Raw genomic sequence first — 18,849 nt, forward strand, 5'->3', positions numbered from 1 at the left:
TCACAGTGAAAAATTATTATAAAGTGGCCGAATAACTGTGCTTTGCCCTTGCCCCCCTACCTGTGCATTGATCCCTGTACATTGATTTCTGGAATCAGCTTCTCTATGAAATTCTGGTTCTTTGTAGTGGAAAACGGTATTTAGAAATCAATTATGAGTGTCAGGTGTACTTGTCCTGAGCAGTGATACCCAATAGCAGTGAGTACACCTGTCACCCATAAGTTGGTGTCTAAGTACCACCATTCTCCTGATTTCAGGTCTGGGGCAGGGAAAGTAAAAGATGAGCCTGGACTATCTTTTGCCAGAGAATAAGGAAGTGCTCAAAGAATGATGAAAATATGTCAAAAGGACACAGATTCTAGCTTGAAGGGTACTTTTGGCCAACTATAGAACAATTTGAGCATTAAAGTAAATGATAGCAATGCTTTATAACCACTAAAAAATAAGAAATTATGAATTCATATGCAGTAAATAAATTAATGAATATCAAAAGTACCTCACCACAAAATATTTAATTACAAAGGGAATGAAGAATACTTGTATTGTCCTGGCTGGTTTGGCTCGGAGGATAGAGTGTCAGCCTGCGGACTGAAGGGTCCCAGGATCGATTCGGGTCAAGGGCACATGCCTGGGTTGTGGGCTTGATCCCCAGTGGGGGACCTGCAGGAGGCAGCCAATCAATGATCCTCTCTCATCATTGATGTTTCTATCTCTCCCTCTCCCTTCCTTTCTGAAATCAATAAAGATATATATATATTTTTAAAAAAGAATACTTGTATTATTGAGAAGCCCACAGATGCTACCTTAATCAGATAATCAAAGTTAATTAATATAGGACAAATGAAAGTCATTGTGCCACCTATCTGTCACATCAGATGCAGTGAGAGCAACACATTTTTGCTAAAGAAACACCATCTGAATAAAATTGTGAGTAAACATTAGAGAAACCTAGACTTTGGGACATTATACAAAATAACTGGCCTGAATCAAGCCTTCTAAATCAAGGCTTTGAAGTGAAGGAGAGACTGAAATACTGTTTCAGCTTGAAGGACACTATGGATACATGGCAGTCCCATGCAATTCATGCTTCTTAACTAAATTCACTCTGAAGGACATTATTGAAACAGTTGGTGAAACTTAAATGAAGTCTGAAATCTGAGGATTAGATGATAGTAACATCAATAGTAATTATTGGATTTTGATGGTTATATTATGTAGGAGGAGATTCTTGTTTCTATAAAATGCACATAAAATACTTGAATGTGATGGCAACTAGAGGTCCAATGCACGAAATTCGTGCAAGAGTAGGCCTTCCTTCCCCCCAATGCTGGTACTAGCTTCCCTCTGGCACCTGGGACCTGGGTTTCCCTCATAGCCCCAGCTTCATCTGGAAGGTTGTCCCGTCTAATTAGCATATTATGCTTTTATTATGATAGATGGTTCAGAGGGGGAAAAAAGTACTTTTTATTTTACCTGCAACATTTCTGTAAGTTGGAGATAGCTTCAAAGAGAAAGTTTTAACATACAGGTCTTGTACATTACAAAAGTTTTTATTTTCAGGGCTGTTGCTAAGAAGGTTCGTGGTACAATCCAGAAAATTAAGAAGGAGGGAAAGATGTCCGAATGCTTGTTAAGAGCTTTGTTAAACTGTAAAACTTTTGAAGAACTAGAACACGTGGTAAGGAGCCCTTTTTACCTTTTAATGTAAACCTGATTATATTATGATTTAGGTCTATATAAGAAGCTAAAATCATCAGTCATCATTACTTAATTCAACAAAAAATTTATTCTTTGTTAAATAACTATCAGATGCATATTTGTGCTAGGCACTTGGGTTTACAAATATAATACATAGTGCTTGTCTTTAAAGAATTCCCAATCAAGTAGGGAAAAGATTAGGTTATAGTAGTGTGAAACTTAAGGGAGCATCCTGAGATGAAGGCCTAGTTGTGAGTGTCTTCAGCATGTATTTGGTATTTGAAACCATGAGAATAGAAGATTTCACTCAAGGGGCGTTGGTGACGAAGGCAGGTCAGGGTGGACCACTGAAGCATGGGTGGCGGGAGGGAGAGCTTAAGAAGGAGACATGGGAAGAGTAGTGAAGTATGAGGAGAATCAGATGATCCTGTGGGAGACTAGGAAAAAGAGTTTTAGAAGGAGGTAAAATAATTAACCATTTGTACGCCATAAGCATCGACGGACCTTTTTTTAATTAAATTCAAAATATCGTGGCAGTTAACTGGTTAAGTGTAGCAGAGTGGTTTGGCAAGATAGGGAGGGAAAAAGGTGTATTTGGTAATTAGGGGATCCTTATGGATCTTTCTGATATCACTTTGAGCATCTGTATGGAAAGAAGCCAGGGGATGGGTTGAGGAGTGGCTGTGGGTTAAGAAGTAGAAGCATTAAATGTTGACAGCTTTTAGAGGAGCTTGCTGGATTTGAGGAGAAGACCTTATAGTTCTTGCAGTTCAGGCACTGAGTTTTTAAGATGAGTGAATCTAAACAAACTAATTCTAAGCATACATAAAAGTGTAAAGAGCCAGATAAAGAACAACTGTCTTCATGCAGCTAGTATTATCTAATTAATATTAATTCGTCTCTGAAGGAAGATGAAAGGGTTGACATAGGTCCTATGCCATAGGACAGTGATGGTGAACCTATGACACGCATGTCAGAGGTGACAGGCGAACTCATTTTTTTTGGTTGATTTTTCTTTGTTAAATGGCATTTAAATATATAAAATAAATATCAAAAATATAAATCTTTGTTTTACTATGGTTGCAAATATCAAAAAATTTCTATATGTGACATGGCACCAGAGTTAAGTTAGGGTTTTTCGAAATGCTGACACGCTGAGCTCAAAAGGTTCACCATCACTGTCATAGGATGTCTTTAGTATTCTCGCCATGTCCTCTAATTTTGTGTCCTAATTTTAACTAGCTTTTTAAAGCTGAATGATGTGGTATGTTTTCTGAATTTGTTTTTTCTAGTCAGCTCCATATAAAACGGGGAGCAAAGGCACCAAAGCCCAGAGAGCAAGGCAGTTGGGATTGGAGGAAGCAGCCAGGACACTGCTTGAGAATCCAGGGATGCTCAATCTGCTGTCCTACATTCAACCCAGTGTAAAAGGTACTTGCTTTACTTAAAGAGATCAGCCCTTTTCTTTTTGAAAACATATATTAAAACGTATATTAAAAAGCTTGTTTGATTAATAATGACTGTACAAAAAAACATAGCATATAAAGAAGAAGGAATTCTTACAAAATAAATCCCAGTATACTTCTTGCTTAGGCATTCAGCTTTTCTTTTTTGATGAAGTATTTGTTCTAAACTTTTGCCCATTTTTTTAATTGTGTTGTTTCCCTTTTTTCTTTTTCTTTAAAATATATTGTATTGATTTTTTTACAGAGAAGAAGGGAGAGGGATAGAGAGTTAGAAACATCGATGAGAGAGAAACATCGATCAGCTGCCTCTTGCACACCCTCTACTGGGGATGTGCCCGCAACCAAGGTACATGCCCTTGACCGGAATCAAACCTGGGACCCTTCAGTCCACAGGCTGATGCTCTATCCACTGAGCCAAACCGGTTAGGGCTCTCTTTTTTCTTTAAAAACATTTTTTTATCCTTATCCAAGAATATGTTTATTGATTTTTTTTTTTAATTTAGAGAGAGAGGAAGTGGGACAGAGAGAGAAAGAGAGAGAGAAAGAAAGAAACATCCATGTTAAAGAGAAATATGTATTGGTTGCCTCCTGTATGCACCCCTACCTGGGATCGAACCTGTAAACTAGGTATGTGTCCTGAAAGGGAATCCAACCTACATCCTTTTGCTCCAGTCAACTAAGCCACTTGGCTAGTGCTGTTTCTCTTTTTCTTACTAATTTATAATCATTTTAAGATATTCTTTTCTTTTTGTATGTACTTTTATTTTTTAAAATTTATCTTTATTATTGAAAGTATTATAGATGTCTCCTTTGTTTTTTCCCATTGACCCCCTCCTCCCCGCGCCTGCCCCTCCCAAGCCTTAGCCACACTATTGTCTGTGTCCTTGGGCTATAAGTTTGCTGGTTAATCTCTCCCCACCACCTCCTCACCCCCACCTTCCCTCTGAAATTCATCAGTCTGTTCCATGATTCTATGTCTCTGGATCTATTTTGTTCATCAGTTTCTTTTTTTAGTTACTGGGTTGCAAATCTTTTCTCCCAGTTTGTAGCTTCTGTTTTTACTTTCTTTATGCTTTATCTTGGTAAATAGAAGGTCTTAGTTTTATTATTGTTAATATATTAATTTTTTCAATTTATTGATTTTTTTAAATATATTTTTATTGATTTTTTACAGAGAGGAAGGGAGAGAGATAGAGAGTCAGAAACATCGATGGGAGAGAAACATCGATCAGCTGCCTCCCGCACATCTCCCACTGGGGATGTGCCCGCAACCCAGGCACATGCCCTTGACCGGAATCGAACCTGGGACCCCTCAGTCCGCAGGCCGACGCTCTATCCACTGAGCCAAACCGGCTTCGGCTATTGATCTTTTAAGATATAGTAATTGCTTTTTTTCTTTTTAAAAAAATCCCTTTACATCCTAAGGTTATAAGGATAATAAGGATTCTTCACTCATTATAAAGATTCTCCTATGTTGTCTTTAAAACTTTGTCCTATTTCTAAAAATTTATTTAATTATAGAGTCATATCTAGTCTTTGGAAAGAATTTCAGCAGTTTCAATGTGCATGAAGAATAAAGTGAAGTCCTCCTCTCACACTTGTGCTCTCCGGGAGTAAAGTGCTTGTCTTTTCCTGAAATGTATCTGCCTGTCCTTTTGTGTGTACATGTGCACAAGAGAGAGAAAGACAGGAAGGGAGTAAGGCAGAGCTATTTCTAAGAAAACCCCCAAGGAAAGTGACAACTGACACTTTCAAGATTGTATTGGTTTCATTGTCAAAATGAGGGCCTTAGGTCGCAGCTTGTTGAATAAGTGGCCTTTTCAGGAGTGCTGATAGGATTTAATGGGGACAGTGATGTTCTGGTGATTCCGACAGACATTCTCGTTTCTCTTGGCTTCTGTTGATTTTTTAGGCTAGGAGACATAAGTATCTGTAGGGGGCAGTATCTGATAACAAAATCTATAGTATGTATAAAACTGTAGAGAATCACAGCATACCATGATCTTGTTTTTTAAAAAAATCAGCAAATGTGAGTTTGCAATTTAAAAAAATAGAGTATGTGTGTCTGTAAAAAAAAATATATCTGTTCATATACAAATAACACATCTCAGTATCTGTTTTGAAAAGGACAATAATCACAAGAAAAAGCACGTTAATATTTGATTATAGAGATGGGTTGAAATGAGTAAAATTCAAGTTTATTTTTTTAAATGTGGAGTTTTAGTTGGATTTTTAAAGGGTTGCAACATTTAATAATTTAATAGTAGCTGAGACTGTATAGCCATGTATTAAGATTGGTCACAGTGGGAACTGTCTATGGCCAGTCATAATATGTTTCAGTAAAATCGAATGCCAAAGCTTTCAGAATGTTAGATGCATAAAGGTGTATTGTTTATTTCAATTTTTCTGTTATGGTTGATTTCCTTTCCTTCTATTTTTTACCTCCTGTGCTATAAGTTTTCCTTAGTTCACACTCATATTGAGTTCCTACTGGGTAGGTTTGATAACTATATCTCTCTTGATTGTCATACATGGTGATGCTTCTGAACCATATGTGATGATGGATACTTGGTGATACTTCTGATGATGGGAATTATTCAGGGCCCAGCACAGTTACAGTACTACTAATGTGTTTTTCCCTAACATGCTTAATCTTTGTAAATACTTCATGAAGTAGGTACTATTACTAGTCTACTTTTATAGGAAACTGAAGCACAGAGAGGTCAAGTAACTTGCCCAGAGTCACACATTTGGTAAATGGTGGAACGAGGATTAGACCAGGCAGCTGGCTCCAGAGCTGCGTTTTTCACCACTAGGTTATATGGTATATGAAGGTCCTCTGTTATTGCTTTAGAAGACTTGTTTTTGTTGGAGAGGGAAGCTAGTCATTGCCATGATACTTTTGTGTCTTAACACATTGTGGACCAGTAGTTTTATTGCTCGCTTTACCCAGTGGCCAGAAAAGTTTCTATTGAACGAGTACAAAAAATGTTTTACATAAATGTTAAAGGCACACTTTTAAATTAAAGACCCATTGCATTTTGAAATTATTTATTACATGTTCTTAAAAGTTAATATCTTTTTAAACTATGATACTTTGTAAAACACTGTGTAATATGAAGCGAGAATTCTCATGTTCCGTCCACAATGTGTTAAGTTTGTCAGTTTAAGGTTCTTTTTGACTGGAATAAATTTGTGATTTAATAACAATTAAAAAAATCTGTAGTTCTTGCTTTTGTTTTCTCTTTTGTCTAAAGGGCTTTCGACACTCCAGGACATAGAAACAGGAGTGCAGCATATTTTAGCAGACATGATTGCTAAAGACAGAGAGACACTTGACTTCATAAGAAAATTGTGAGTAATTCTTGTACAGAGTTTTTCTGCTTTGTGGATTCATGTTGTTAAGAGCTGCATGGTTATTGCTAAGACCAGTGTTCATTAAAAACTTTTTCAACCTGGCCAGTGTGGCTCAGTGGTTGATCATCGACCTATGAACCAGGAGGTCATGATTCAATTCCTGATCAGGGCACATGCCCAATTTGAGGACTCAATCCCCAGTGTGGGGTGTGCAGGAGGCAGCCAATCAATGATTCTCTGTCATCATTTCTGTTTCTATCTCTCCTTCTAACTTCCTCTCTGAAATCAATTAAAAAAATTTGTTTTAAAACAAACTTTATTTTCAGACTTTTTTTTTTTTGAAGTAGCAGAACTGTTCAAACAACAGAACCCTAATATTTAAAACAAATAAAAGTAAAGTTGCTTTAATTGAATTCTGAGCAGGGAGCCTGAAACTGAATGCTCATCTTCCTAACATTGAAGCACCTCAGTAGAGGGCTTTGAGGAACAGTGTTTAAAAACCACTAGGTAACACAAAATATGCTAGAGATTCATATTCATTTAGAGTGGGTGGCATTGCTTTTAAACATATTATGCCATAGGAATATAATTTTATAACATTTCATTTCTAGTGTTTACCATGATTAGGCGAATGAAATTATTTCATGTCAGGTACGGCTAAAAGTACTGACCTCAAAATGAATTTTAGCTGATGGAGAGCAGCTTACCCATGGTATCACAGTCCCAATTTGTAAGAGATTTTTAAAACCCTACTCAGGCTTATGCCTCATTAAAATAAGATCTTTTTTAAAATTAATTTTCGCTTTTTTAGAGAGGAATAAAGAGAGAGAGAGAGAGAGAGAGAGAGAGAGAGAGAGAGAGAAAATCGATGTGAGAGAGAAACATTGATTGGCTGCCTCTTGCACAATCCCTGAGACTGGTTATCAAACCCTCCACCTTTTGGTGTATCGAGTGACATTCCAACCAACTGAGACACTTCAGCCAGGTCTTAAATTATTTTATTTTATTTTTTAAAATATATTTTTATTGATTTCAGAGAGGAAAAGAGAGGGGGAGAGAGATAGAAACATCAATAATGAGAGAATCATTGATTGGCTGCCTCCTGCACGCTCCCTACTGAGGACCGAGCCCACAACCTGGGCATGTGCCCTTGACTGGAATTGAACCCAGGACCCTTCAGTCTGTAGGCCAACACTCTATCTACCAAGCCAAACCGGCCAGGGCTTAAATTATCTTTTACAGAACAATTTTTAAAAAATTAGATTTTACTTTACTTACTTACTTACTTGAATTTACTTATATTTTTTCCCTTTATTTTTTTCCATCACCATTTATCCCCCTTTTATCCTCCTCTACCTCACAATCACCACATCATTGTCTGTATCCATGAGTTCTTTCTGTTTTTCCCTTTAAAAAAATTAATTTAAAACTTAATTTTGATGTTTCCTGACCCTCTGCTCTTCATCTCTCTCCACATATGCAGCTGTGTGAGCTGTGTAGAGAGGAGGAAAGGTAGACATGAATCAGTTGACTACTGTAGCTTGTCAGGGTCATGTTAATTCAGAGGAGAGAACTTTGCTATTTTCTTAGTGACCCTAGCAGGAATGAGTTGAGGTAGGAGAATTGCCCAGCTTTCAAAATGTGTTTTTACAGGTAACTAGAGTTCCGGTGCACAAAATTTGTAGAGCCCCTAGGCCTGGCCTGTGATTTGGGCCAATCTTCCCTGGCTGCCAGCAGCCAACCCTGCCCCCTGCTGCTGCTGCCACTGCCACCAGTTGCCCTCTGTGTGTGGGGCGACCAGTGGGGCGATCGGTGCCCCAGCACCACCCGTGTCCGCTGCCACCTACCCCCGGTTCCCAGTTCCCCGTTCCCCATCGGGTGATCAGAGCCTGTTGGCTGGGGAGAGGGACCGAGAGGTTGGCTGGTAGGTCCCAGTTGGGCAATGGGGGCCTGTGGGCTGGGGGCCACTCCTGCGTTGAGCTTCTGGCCCCTGGTGGTCAGTGCACGTCATAGCTGACTGGTCTTTCTGCCATCTGGTCGATTCGCATATTACGCTTTTATATGCTGGTATATAGATTATACTGCAAAAATTTGGTTGTTTCAATACATTCTCATTGGTAGCTCTTCTGACACATTTTCTTCTTTTTAGCTTTTAATTGATTCTGACTGGCTTACTTGGTTAGAGAAGGATGATATTTTGACCAGGGTCATTGGTCTGTTTCATTGTAGTTTTGATCTCTTCTATAACTGCAGATGGAATCTGAACTCATTTAGACATTTTATGGAAGGATTGGGTTGATTCATATATAGATCTGTAGGACTGATGAATAGGCAAAGAGACCTCTTTTAATGGGCCAATAACTCATAGTTGGGTATCATTTAAAGATATTTGGTAGTGGCTTAACTTTTTTTTTTTAATCCCCACCTGAAGATATGATTTTATTTATTTGAGAGAGAGAGAGAGAGAGAGAGAGAGAGAGAGAGAGAGAGAGAGAGGGAGAGAGAGAGAAACATCAATATGAGAGAGAAACATTGATGGGTTGCCTCCTGTATGTTCCCTTATTGGAATGGAACTCGCAACCTGGGTATGTGTCCTCGCTAGGAATTGAACCTGTGACCCTTTGGTGTATGGGATGATGCTCCAACTGGCAGCTTAACTTTTTTTTTTAACCTATTCCATATAACATGTTTCTTTATTACACATATTAATAAACTAGCCCTAACCAGTTTGGCTCAGTGGATAGAGCGTCAGCCTGCGGACTGAAGGGTCCCCGGGTTCGATTCCAGTCAAGGGCATGTAGCTTGGTTGCGGGCACATCCCCAGTAGGGGGTGTGCAGGAGGCAGCTGATCGATGTTTCTCTCTCATCGATGTTTCTAACTCTCTATCCCTCTCCCTTCCTCTCTGTAAAAAAACCAATAAAATATATTAAAAAAAATAAAAAATAAACTAGAGGCCTGGTGAACAAAATTTGTGCATTTGGAGGTCAGGGGGGATGTTGCCCTCAGCCCAGCCTTCGCCCTTTCACAGTCTGGGAGCCCTTCGATGGATTGCCCTCATAGGGAGGCCCTGCCCACCTGCTGCATCTCTGCTGGCCAGGTAGCCCGAGTCCCCCTCTGTGGAGTGATCGATTGTGGGACTTCGTGATTGATCGCCCCAAAGAGGTAGGCCCTGCCTACCTGGCCAGGGCGCCCTGATGGATCGCCCTGCAGAGGGAGGCCCAGGCTACCTGCTGCAGCGCCGCTGGCCAGGTAGCCTGGGCCTCCCTCTTTGGGGCGATAGTGGAGCTCCCCAATTGATTGCCCTGCTGGCCGGTGGCCTGGGCTTCCCTCTTTGGGGCGATCATGGGGCGATGGCCAGGCCCCCGACCAATTGCATTGCACCCACCTTGGCTGGCCTGGCGCCAGTGGGTTTCATAGCATGGTAGTCCGGACAGTCATTCTGCTGTTCGGCCATTCAGTCGATTTGCATATTACACTTTTATTATTATAGATACTTGTTTATTTTAAAATTTGTGTATTTGAACAGGTGCCAAAATAGATATATTTCTATTCAGTCATCTCTGGCAAAAGTGTCCTCAAAAAAAGTAAATGAGAAAGATGTTGGTAAGTTTCATCTCTACCAGAATTTTTCATGCAACATAAGAAACATCCAACATCATCAGGTAAATAAGGAAACTGCTTATGCATGCTGGTAGTAGTAATAATGATAATACTTTGGATTTGCCTACTTACTAATGAATTAGAGAATTTTAGGTCAACTATTTTTTTTCTTTGTTGAAATTCTTGTAATATTACAAATTCTTGTAATATTGTCATATCCTTTCCATTTCATAAATGGGGAGCTCAGAAGTTATGGTGACACTAAGAATTACTAGCAAAGCTGACAATAGAACATCTCAAGTATCATGACTTTCTAACCAGTGACCTTTCTTACTAGACTCTGCTTACAAGTGTGCTTGGATTTGAGCTCAATTCTGGATCTTTTCCATGTAAAATTCAAATTAAAGATATTTTCTTCTAAAAGAGTTTTATAGCTTCAGTTCTTATGTTAAAGTCTATGAGTTTGAGTTACTTGTGTATGCTGTGAGGAAGGGTTATAACTTTATTCTTTTGTATGTGGCTATTCAGTTGTCTCAGCATTATCTTTTTTAAAAAGACTGCATCTTCCCCATTGAATTGTCTTGGCATCCTTGTTGTAGATAAGTTAACCATAGATATGGATTTGTTTCTGGACTCTTTCTCCTATTCCATTCAGTAGGTCTGTTCTTATGCCAGTAGCACCTGTCTTGAAATTAGAAAGTGGGAGTCCTCCAACTTTGTTCTGTTTTTTCAAGATTGATTTGGCTATTCTGGGTTTCTTGAATTTCTATATGAATCTTAAAATTAGTTTGTCAATTTTCGCAAAGAACCTAGCTGGAACTTGACAGGGATTACTTACATTGATTCTGTAAATCAATATGGGAAGTATTGCCATTTTAGCAATATTAAACCTTCTCACCCATGAACATGGGATGTCTTTCCATTTATGTAGGCCTTTAGTTTCTTTTAACAATGTTTTTTAGCTTCCCGAGTATAAGTTTTGCACTTCTTTTGTTAAAATTGTTCCTAAGTATTTTATTCCTTTTGGTGCTTCGGTAAATAAAATTTTAAAAGAATTTTTATTTCCAGAATGCTTATAAATGTAAATTGATTGTCCTGAAGTCTTGCTGAAATCTTAATTAGTTCTAACAGTTTCTTTAGGATTTTTTTTTATATATAAAATCATACTCTTTGCAAGTGTAGTTTTACTTTGTCTTTTCAATCTAGGTGCTTTTTATTTCTTTTCTTTATTAATTTTTGCCTAACTTTCTTGACTGGAATTTGCAGCACAATGTTGAATAGAAGTGGCAAGAGGAGATGGATCTTAGATGGGAAGCATCCAGTCCTTCACCATTAGTATGGTGTTCTCTGTCAGGTTCCTGAATGTGCCCTTTACCACCTTAATGAAATACCTTCTATTCCTAGTTTGTTGTTTTTATCATGAATGACTGCTGGGTTTTGTCAGATACTTTTTCCACATCTACAGAGATGATCATGTAGTTTTCTTTTTTATTTCAGTGGTCTGATGTATTACATTAATTGATTTTTGTATGTCAAACCAAACTTACATTCTTGGAATCAATCCCTCTTGATATGTTTCTAGATTTGGTTTACTCATATTTTATTGAGGTTGTTTATATCTATATTCACAAGAGATAGTGGTATGTTGTGTGTTTTCTTCCTTGTGTTTTTTTGTGTGATGTACTTGTCTGGTTTTGGTGTCAGAGTAAATAGAAAGATTTGGGAAGTTATTGTACTTTTTTGGAAGAGTTTGTGGAGAATTGGCATTCTTTAAATATTTTGTAGAATTCAGCAATGAAGCCATCTGAGCCTGGAAATTACCTTGTGGGAAATTTTAAAAGTACTGATTCAATCTCTTTACTTGTTATAGATTGTTTCAGCTTTTCCACTTCTATTGATTCTGTTTTGGCAGTTTGTATCTTTTGAGGAATTTGTCCACTTTATCTAAGTGATCTAATTTGGCATATAGTTGTTCATAGTATTCTCTTATCATTCTTTTTATTTTTATATCATCCACAGTCATGGCCCTTTTTTCATTCCTGATTTTGCTAATGGGAATGTTTCTTCTTTTTTTCTCGGACAGTCTAGTGCAGGGGTTGGGAACCTTTTTTCTGTCAAGGGCCATTTGGATATTTATAGCATCATTCTCAGGCCATACAAATTTAACAACTTAAAAATTAGCCTGCTATATTTAGTCAAACATTTAATTAACTCACCCCTAATGCCTTGGCAAAGCCAGACCAAATGATTTCTTGGGCCTTATATGGCCTGCAGGTTGACACCCCTAGTCTAGTGAAAAGTTTGTCAATTTTGTTGGTGTTATAAAGAACCAAGTTTTGGTTTTGATACTTTCTATTGTTTTTCTATTCTCTATTTTCTTACTTTCCCCTGTATTTTTATTATTTTATTTATTTTGCTTACTTGAGGTTTGCTCGCTCTTCTTTAAGGAAAGTTTTTAATATGTTTTAAAACAATTGCTCTTTTAATGTATTAATTTAAGATCATGGGCAGGCTGATCTGAGTTTAAATTTCTCCTTTACTGCTTATGATTTGGGACAAATTAGTCTTGGAAAATTACATAAAATGAAGATGATAATACATGTATGTTTGGTGGTTTTGAAGATTAAATGAGGTAATGTATTTAAAGTACTTAGATGGGCCTGACAATTACTAAGTGCTCAATAAATGGTAACAGTTAATAGTGATTAAATATTTTACTCAGAAATTTGTCTGTTTGTACTTATTTTAGCAATTTCTTTTCACAAATATTAAAAGTATATCCTATCTCTAGATGATCATTAATTTTCAGTTAGTTGAATCTCAAATGAGATTTTAGATCACCAAAGTCTTTTCTGGTGAATGTCATAGGCTTTGTACTTGTGTTTTATTTTTTAAAATTTTATAAACTATATAAAGAAATGATTATTTTTAATGCATTTTTGGTAAATAAATGAATAAAAAATAGATACAGTTCTAGGTTGGGTAACCACCTGACTTATTTTATAAATGTTGAATGGTTAAATTGATCATTTATATGTTTTGTGGATCATAGTCTTTGCCATATATGTGTGTACTCAGATTCTGGCAATCAACCGTGGAGAAAATTTGAAGATACTGACGGTCAAGGTCAACATTCCTGATGGAGTTAAGAATGAATTCTGTAGGTGGTGCATCCAAAACAGGTCTGTTTATACATTTTTATAAAATTTCCTTTTGTTTGTTTCGAAAATACTATACTGATATCTATATGTACTAATATGGAAAGATGTCCATTTTCTAAAAAAACAAACCAACAACGACAGACAATGGATATAGTATCTTCTTTACATTAAAAACATAATTGAGGTGGTGAATACACAATACAATATATAGATGATGTAATTTTAGAATTGTAGCCCTGAAACCTATATAATTTTATTAACCAGTGTCACCCCAATAAATTTCACTTGGAAAAAAGCATGAATTATGGTTTAGCATGCAAGACAAAGGAATCAAGGCATTCTTGGGAGAAACCATAGCATATGTAAAAGTTTTTTCCTATAAGCAAATGGGGATACCTTGGCTTGCCCTTGAAAGAAATGACCCCAGCAGACATCAGAAATAGTGTTTTTTTAAAAAAGCACTCCATTAGGGTCTTTTCGCCTTAAAAGACTATCTTCTTGGCATATTGTCCCAGGACGCAGGACTGTGTTATCTTTCCTCACTGGCCAAGCTCCATGGCATGGTATATAATACTCTTAATGGTCTGCTCACTGCCATATTTTCTAGCTTATCTACTAGTATCTAAACCTCCCTGTCCGCCCAAAACTAATATTTTATGCCCGAGTAGTACTAATCTACTTGTAGTAAATTTTTTTGGTAACTTTCTTATATCTGAAGATTTTGACCATTATTATAATGCTTTGGAAACTCTTCCTAGAATAGGCAAGTTTTTCCTTCCTTCAGTTTGTATGACCATGGTTACTAGATTTTTAAAAATAACTTCAGATGCCATAGTTAATAATTTTCCAGGCATCATAGTCTCTCTACACAGACTGTTACTTTGGCTTCAGTAAAGTTATTCCCCCCTTTTCTGTTCCACTTCCTCTTTCCTCTTCCAAGAGCTGTCTCCTGGTCTTGTTATTGGTACATCAGTTTTAGTATAGCCTTTTTTCCCCCTCAGGTGGAGACCACGTCGCTTTGCAAGGCCGGAGTTAATGAAGATTTTACACAATTCAATAGATGATTCTTTTAAACGCCTTATTTATCCTCTCCTCTGTAGAGAGTTCAGGTATGCATCTTGTGTAATTTAATTTTGTATACTGTTTATTATTATGTATGAAATAAGCCTATTAAAGCATAAGTATTTGTTGATCCATCAATCAATCCAAAGAACTGAGTCCCAAGCACAAAGTCTTAAAATTAAGCATAGATTTCAGTCTGAAGAGGCATTCACATTCATACATCACAAAACAGCTATTAATTATGACATACTTATCAAATCTTGACCCCTCCTATGTACCTTTTCCAGTTCTGCAATACAATCTTGCAGTTTGACAACCAAGCTAAATAAAGGGTTTTATTGATGAGAGATTTGGCTTGGGAGAAACAAACTAAGAAGTTAATGGAGAAGTTAGTTGGAAGCAGTTTTAGGGATAAAGAGAGCCAAAAAAAGCATAAGGGAATCAGTGCAACACATAATGAATTTATTGCTATGAAGAGAGAAAGGTAATATAATGTTTTTCACTCCAAATGGGAGCTATTTGGATGAGTAATTATCAGCAATGATGAGCAAATATTAAAAGGTTATTAAAGGAATCATGTAGATGGACCAACAGAGGGACTGTTATAAAGAAGAACTACAAAAAAGGTGAGGTACAGTTTTGTTTCTAGGGGAGGAGATGGAAAGAAAAGTAATGTTAGGAGGCAAACCCCTCTTTTCCCTCTAGCCTTGGTCTTGGTTGGCAATCTTTAAAAACCAGCCTTTTCTGCATTCCTTCCTATGTGCCACAGATTTTCTTCATTCTCACTTGTTCATAGGTTTCAGCAAGGGTTATCTTGGAACTCTAGATTTAGTCATCTCTTCAACCTCATTAATTTATAGAAGCCTTTTTGTTTGTTTGTTTTTCTTTTTCTGGACCTGGACATTGAGTTTAGAGGTATTTAGAGCAGAGAGTGAGGAGGTACTATTAAAAACAACATATAGCCGAGACCGATTTGGCTCAGTGGATAGAGCGTCAGCCTGCGGAATGGGGGGGTCCCAGGTTCGATTCCGGTCAAGGGCATGTACCTGGGTTGTGGGCACATCCCCACTGGGGGGTGTGCAGGAGGCGGCTGATCGATGTTTCTCTCTCATCGATGTTTCTGACTCTCTATCTCTCTCCCTTCCTCTCTGTAAAAAATCAATAAAATATATTTTTAAAAAAAACCAACAACATATAGTTCCTTTGTCCAACCTCTTTTTTGTTAAAGTCATTCATTCTCTTGATTCATCCATTTTAGCCCAGACATCCCTTAAAAATAGTATTTCTTTTGGAGAACTATTTCATTTCAAGTCTGTGTGAAGTAACATCTCTTATTTTTGAGTGCTGGGGTATCAAATTTAAAAATAAGGGATTCTGTTCTTATTGAAGTAAAAAAGAAACTTATTTAAAATTTCATTTCCTTTATCTTGTTTTCTCATGTTGCATATAATCTCTAGTGGCACTTTTGACATTTTTGTATATATTCGATTTGCTTTTTTTTTTTTAATTGTTTTATTGCTTAAAGTATTACAAAGAGTATTACATATGTCTCCTTTTCCCCCGCCCTTGACAATCCCCTGGCCTCCCCTACCCCCCGTGTCTTATGTCCATTGGTTATGCTTATATGCATGCATAGCTTGCATAGATTTGCATAGCTTCACTGCTTGTGGAATAATTTTATTGAGAGTTAATGAAAGTTGTTTGGTGTGGAATTCTTTAATGTATAATCCGTCTCTGACTTCCATTAGTGACAAGCAAGAGCACTTTCCTTCTCTTTTTGTAAAATGCCTGTGGTTAAAGAAATATATCTTATTTCATTCCATAAGTTGGTTTTCAGACATTGTCTATACCAGTAGATGTGTCTCTCAATAGAAATACTTGTAATTACCTGAACAGCAGTTGAGGGAGGAAACTCCCAATGGATTTTTATTTTAAAAAGAAAATTACTTTAATTCTCTAATTAAAAGGAAATTTGTCCTAATGTAGAAAAATTGAAAAAATCAGTAAAACAAAGAAAAAACACATAATTCACTACCTAGACATAACCATTGTGAACCAGGCTTTTCTCCATTCATGAATGAATGAAGTGAGATCATTTAGACCATTATTTTGCAGCCATTTTATTCAGGTGACTGCATATAATGTGTAGTCTACTTCTACATTTCTTATTTCTGTGATTGTCCTGATCACTCATTCATGTGTCATTTTTTACACTTACCTCTTTCCTAAAGCCAAATGCTATTTTACCATTTTTCATTATATTTTGAATGTGGACTTCTGTTTATCTCCGTGGTTACTAGGGGAGAGTTGGTTCAGGACATCATCATTTTTGTCTGAATTATTATAATAGGGTCATAGATGATCTCTGTCTTGTTTCTTTTTCCCGTATATATTCCACATTGCCATCCTAAAATTTCTATCTGGTTATTTCATACTCTTCTACTTAAAATCTTTCAATGAATCTTCTTTGTCTCCAGGAAAAAATGCAAAATCTTTAGAAGAATGTGCTTGATTGGCCCTTTGTGATCTGGTTTCTTTTTGTCTCTATAGCCTTATGTCTTGATATTTCTTTTTACTTTAGCATGTGAAATTACATGCCTCTATAATGAGCCATGAGCTGCTTCCATTGCCCGGAGTACTGGTATTTTTTTCATGCCTTCTATCTACTCTCCCTACCTTTGTTTGCCTATATCTATTACTTATCCTTCTGGATTCACCTGAGAAGACATCTTTTAGAAAGTCTTTCTAATTTAGCTATCCTCCCTATGTGTTCCCATTAGTATAGCACTTACCATTGTTTTGTACTTGTCTGTTTATTTTTCTGTTTCTTCCCCTAGATAGTGGTCTTCAGGATAGGGATCTTGTCTTTTGAGCTTTGTATCTCTCACGCCAATCATGGTACCTTATATAAGACTGACAGCAAATGCTCACTCAATAAATAAAGTTAAAAGTGAAGATCTATAATGATACTTTTCATGTTGCATGGCTGACTGCAGGGAGAATGACTGAAGTGTTAAAGAAAATGAGAGAAGAGCCTTAGGGAACTGAATTAAGCCTGAAAAGCAAATATTAGTTAGATCTGTGTGCCTTCGGATATGTAAAACATTATACCTCAAAATAATATGAAATGTACTTTGAATTGCTTTTGAACTCTCAAATTTCTTGTGGCCAATGGCATGCATTTTTTTAACCTGGTCTAATAAAGAAGAGATACTTTTTATAAATTCTTACGAATTTCATGAGGTAATAAGTTAAGTTTTAAGTAGATGAGTGATGTAAAACTTAGTTTACAACTGTCTTTATGTCCATTATAGACACATATTTTTATCCTAGAACAAGTTTTAAAATTCGACTTTTAATAACTTCTTTGGATAAAACTGGGAAGTTATTTATATAAACCATAGTTGTAGACTGGCATTAGTATCTATGGTCATATCAAATCACTGAGAAAGACAAAGGGGGTAGATGCAGGAATGGAACAGAGTGAGAATGTAACATTGAAATATGTATAGGTGAAGGTGTAAAACTAAGTATTGTTGGAGGAGGCTACTTATGACTCAATAATTTATCACACTGATTATGTGCTTATATTTTTAATTTTCTGACAAACTTTAATTTGACATCCATTTGCTGTCCAAATCTTTATACATCCGGTCTCTCATATACACAGATGTTTATACACAAAAGAGAGCAGAGAGAAGGAACATAGGAATGATGAACTTGGTAGGTTTGCTACCACAAAGTCATTTGTGATACTGTGTTTCTGCACTTAGCAAAAATAGACTCAATATAATTTTGTATATAATGTTTTCTCTTTAAGTAATTATGTTAATAAATGCTCTTGTAAGGAATAACTGTATAAAATGAATTCTGTTCTTTTTCTGGAAGAAAATTTGGGTGAATGAAAAACTACATTCTTCTTTTCCTTTTTCTTTTTTTCTAAAGAGCCAAACTAACGTCAGATGCAGAGAAGGAATCAGTGATGATGTTTGGACGGAACCTTCGTCAGCTCCTTTTAACAAACCCAGTTCCAGGGCGCACCTTGATGGGAGTGGATCCAGGTTACAAACATGGTTGCAAATTAGCTATCATTTCTCCTACCAGTAAGCACATCTTTCCGCTTTTATATAAAAGTTGTTTGATTGGTCATACGTTTCACTTCATATATTTCATGAGGACTTAGAAATAATGTTAATTTTTCAAGTCTTAGAAAATGGTTTTCTCATGTACAGGGATGAGAAAATCAAACTTCATATTCATCTTATTTGTTAACCAACACCCCCCCCCCCCGCCCCCAATTCTGTCTTCCTATCACATCTGTTTATTGTGATGCACTTATGTGTGATAGATACATTTTATTTTATTTTTTACAGCACAGGAAGATAATCTTTATTATATTTTAACTAGAAGCAGCTGATGGCAAGTTCACGAGATATTTTTTATTATTCTTTTAAGATCAGGCTTCAATAACAATAATCGAAATAAGTCTTAACTGCACAGATAG

At 36.7% G+C, this 18,849-nt stretch overlaps 1 protein-coding gene across 3 annotated transcripts in view; it reads left to right on the forward strand.

Annotated features, from left to right (window-relative positions):
- SRBD1 (S1 RNA binding domain 1) overlaps positions 1 to 18,849 on the forward strand; it is a 162,182-nt gene that overhangs the window by 16,770 nt on the left and 126,563 nt on the right. For all 3 annotated transcript variants that reach the window (XM_059659941.1, XM_059659943.1, XM_059659942.1), the window contains exons 6-12: positions 1,561 to 1,678; positions 2,991 to 3,129; positions 6,422 to 6,518; positions 10,049 to 10,184; positions 13,201 to 13,304; positions 14,285 to 14,392; positions 18,291 to 18,448. In XM_059659941.1, coding sequence (XP_059515924.1) covers positions 1,561 to 1,678; positions 2,991 to 3,129; positions 6,422 to 6,518; positions 10,049 to 10,184; positions 13,201 to 13,304; positions 14,285 to 14,392; positions 18,291 to 18,448 — 860 coding nt within the window. The remainder of the gene's footprint in view (positions 1 to 1,560; positions 1,679 to 2,990; positions 3,130 to 6,421; positions 6,519 to 10,048; positions 10,185 to 13,200; positions 13,305 to 14,284; positions 14,393 to 18,290; positions 18,449 to 18,849) is intronic.

This window comes from Myotis daubentonii, chromosome 12, assembly GCF_963259705.1.
Source record: "Myotis daubentonii chromosome 12, mMyoDau2.1, whole genome shotgun sequence".
Lineage (NCBI taxonomy): Eukaryota > Metazoa > Chordata > Mammalia > Chiroptera > Vespertilionidae > Myotis > Myotis daubentonii.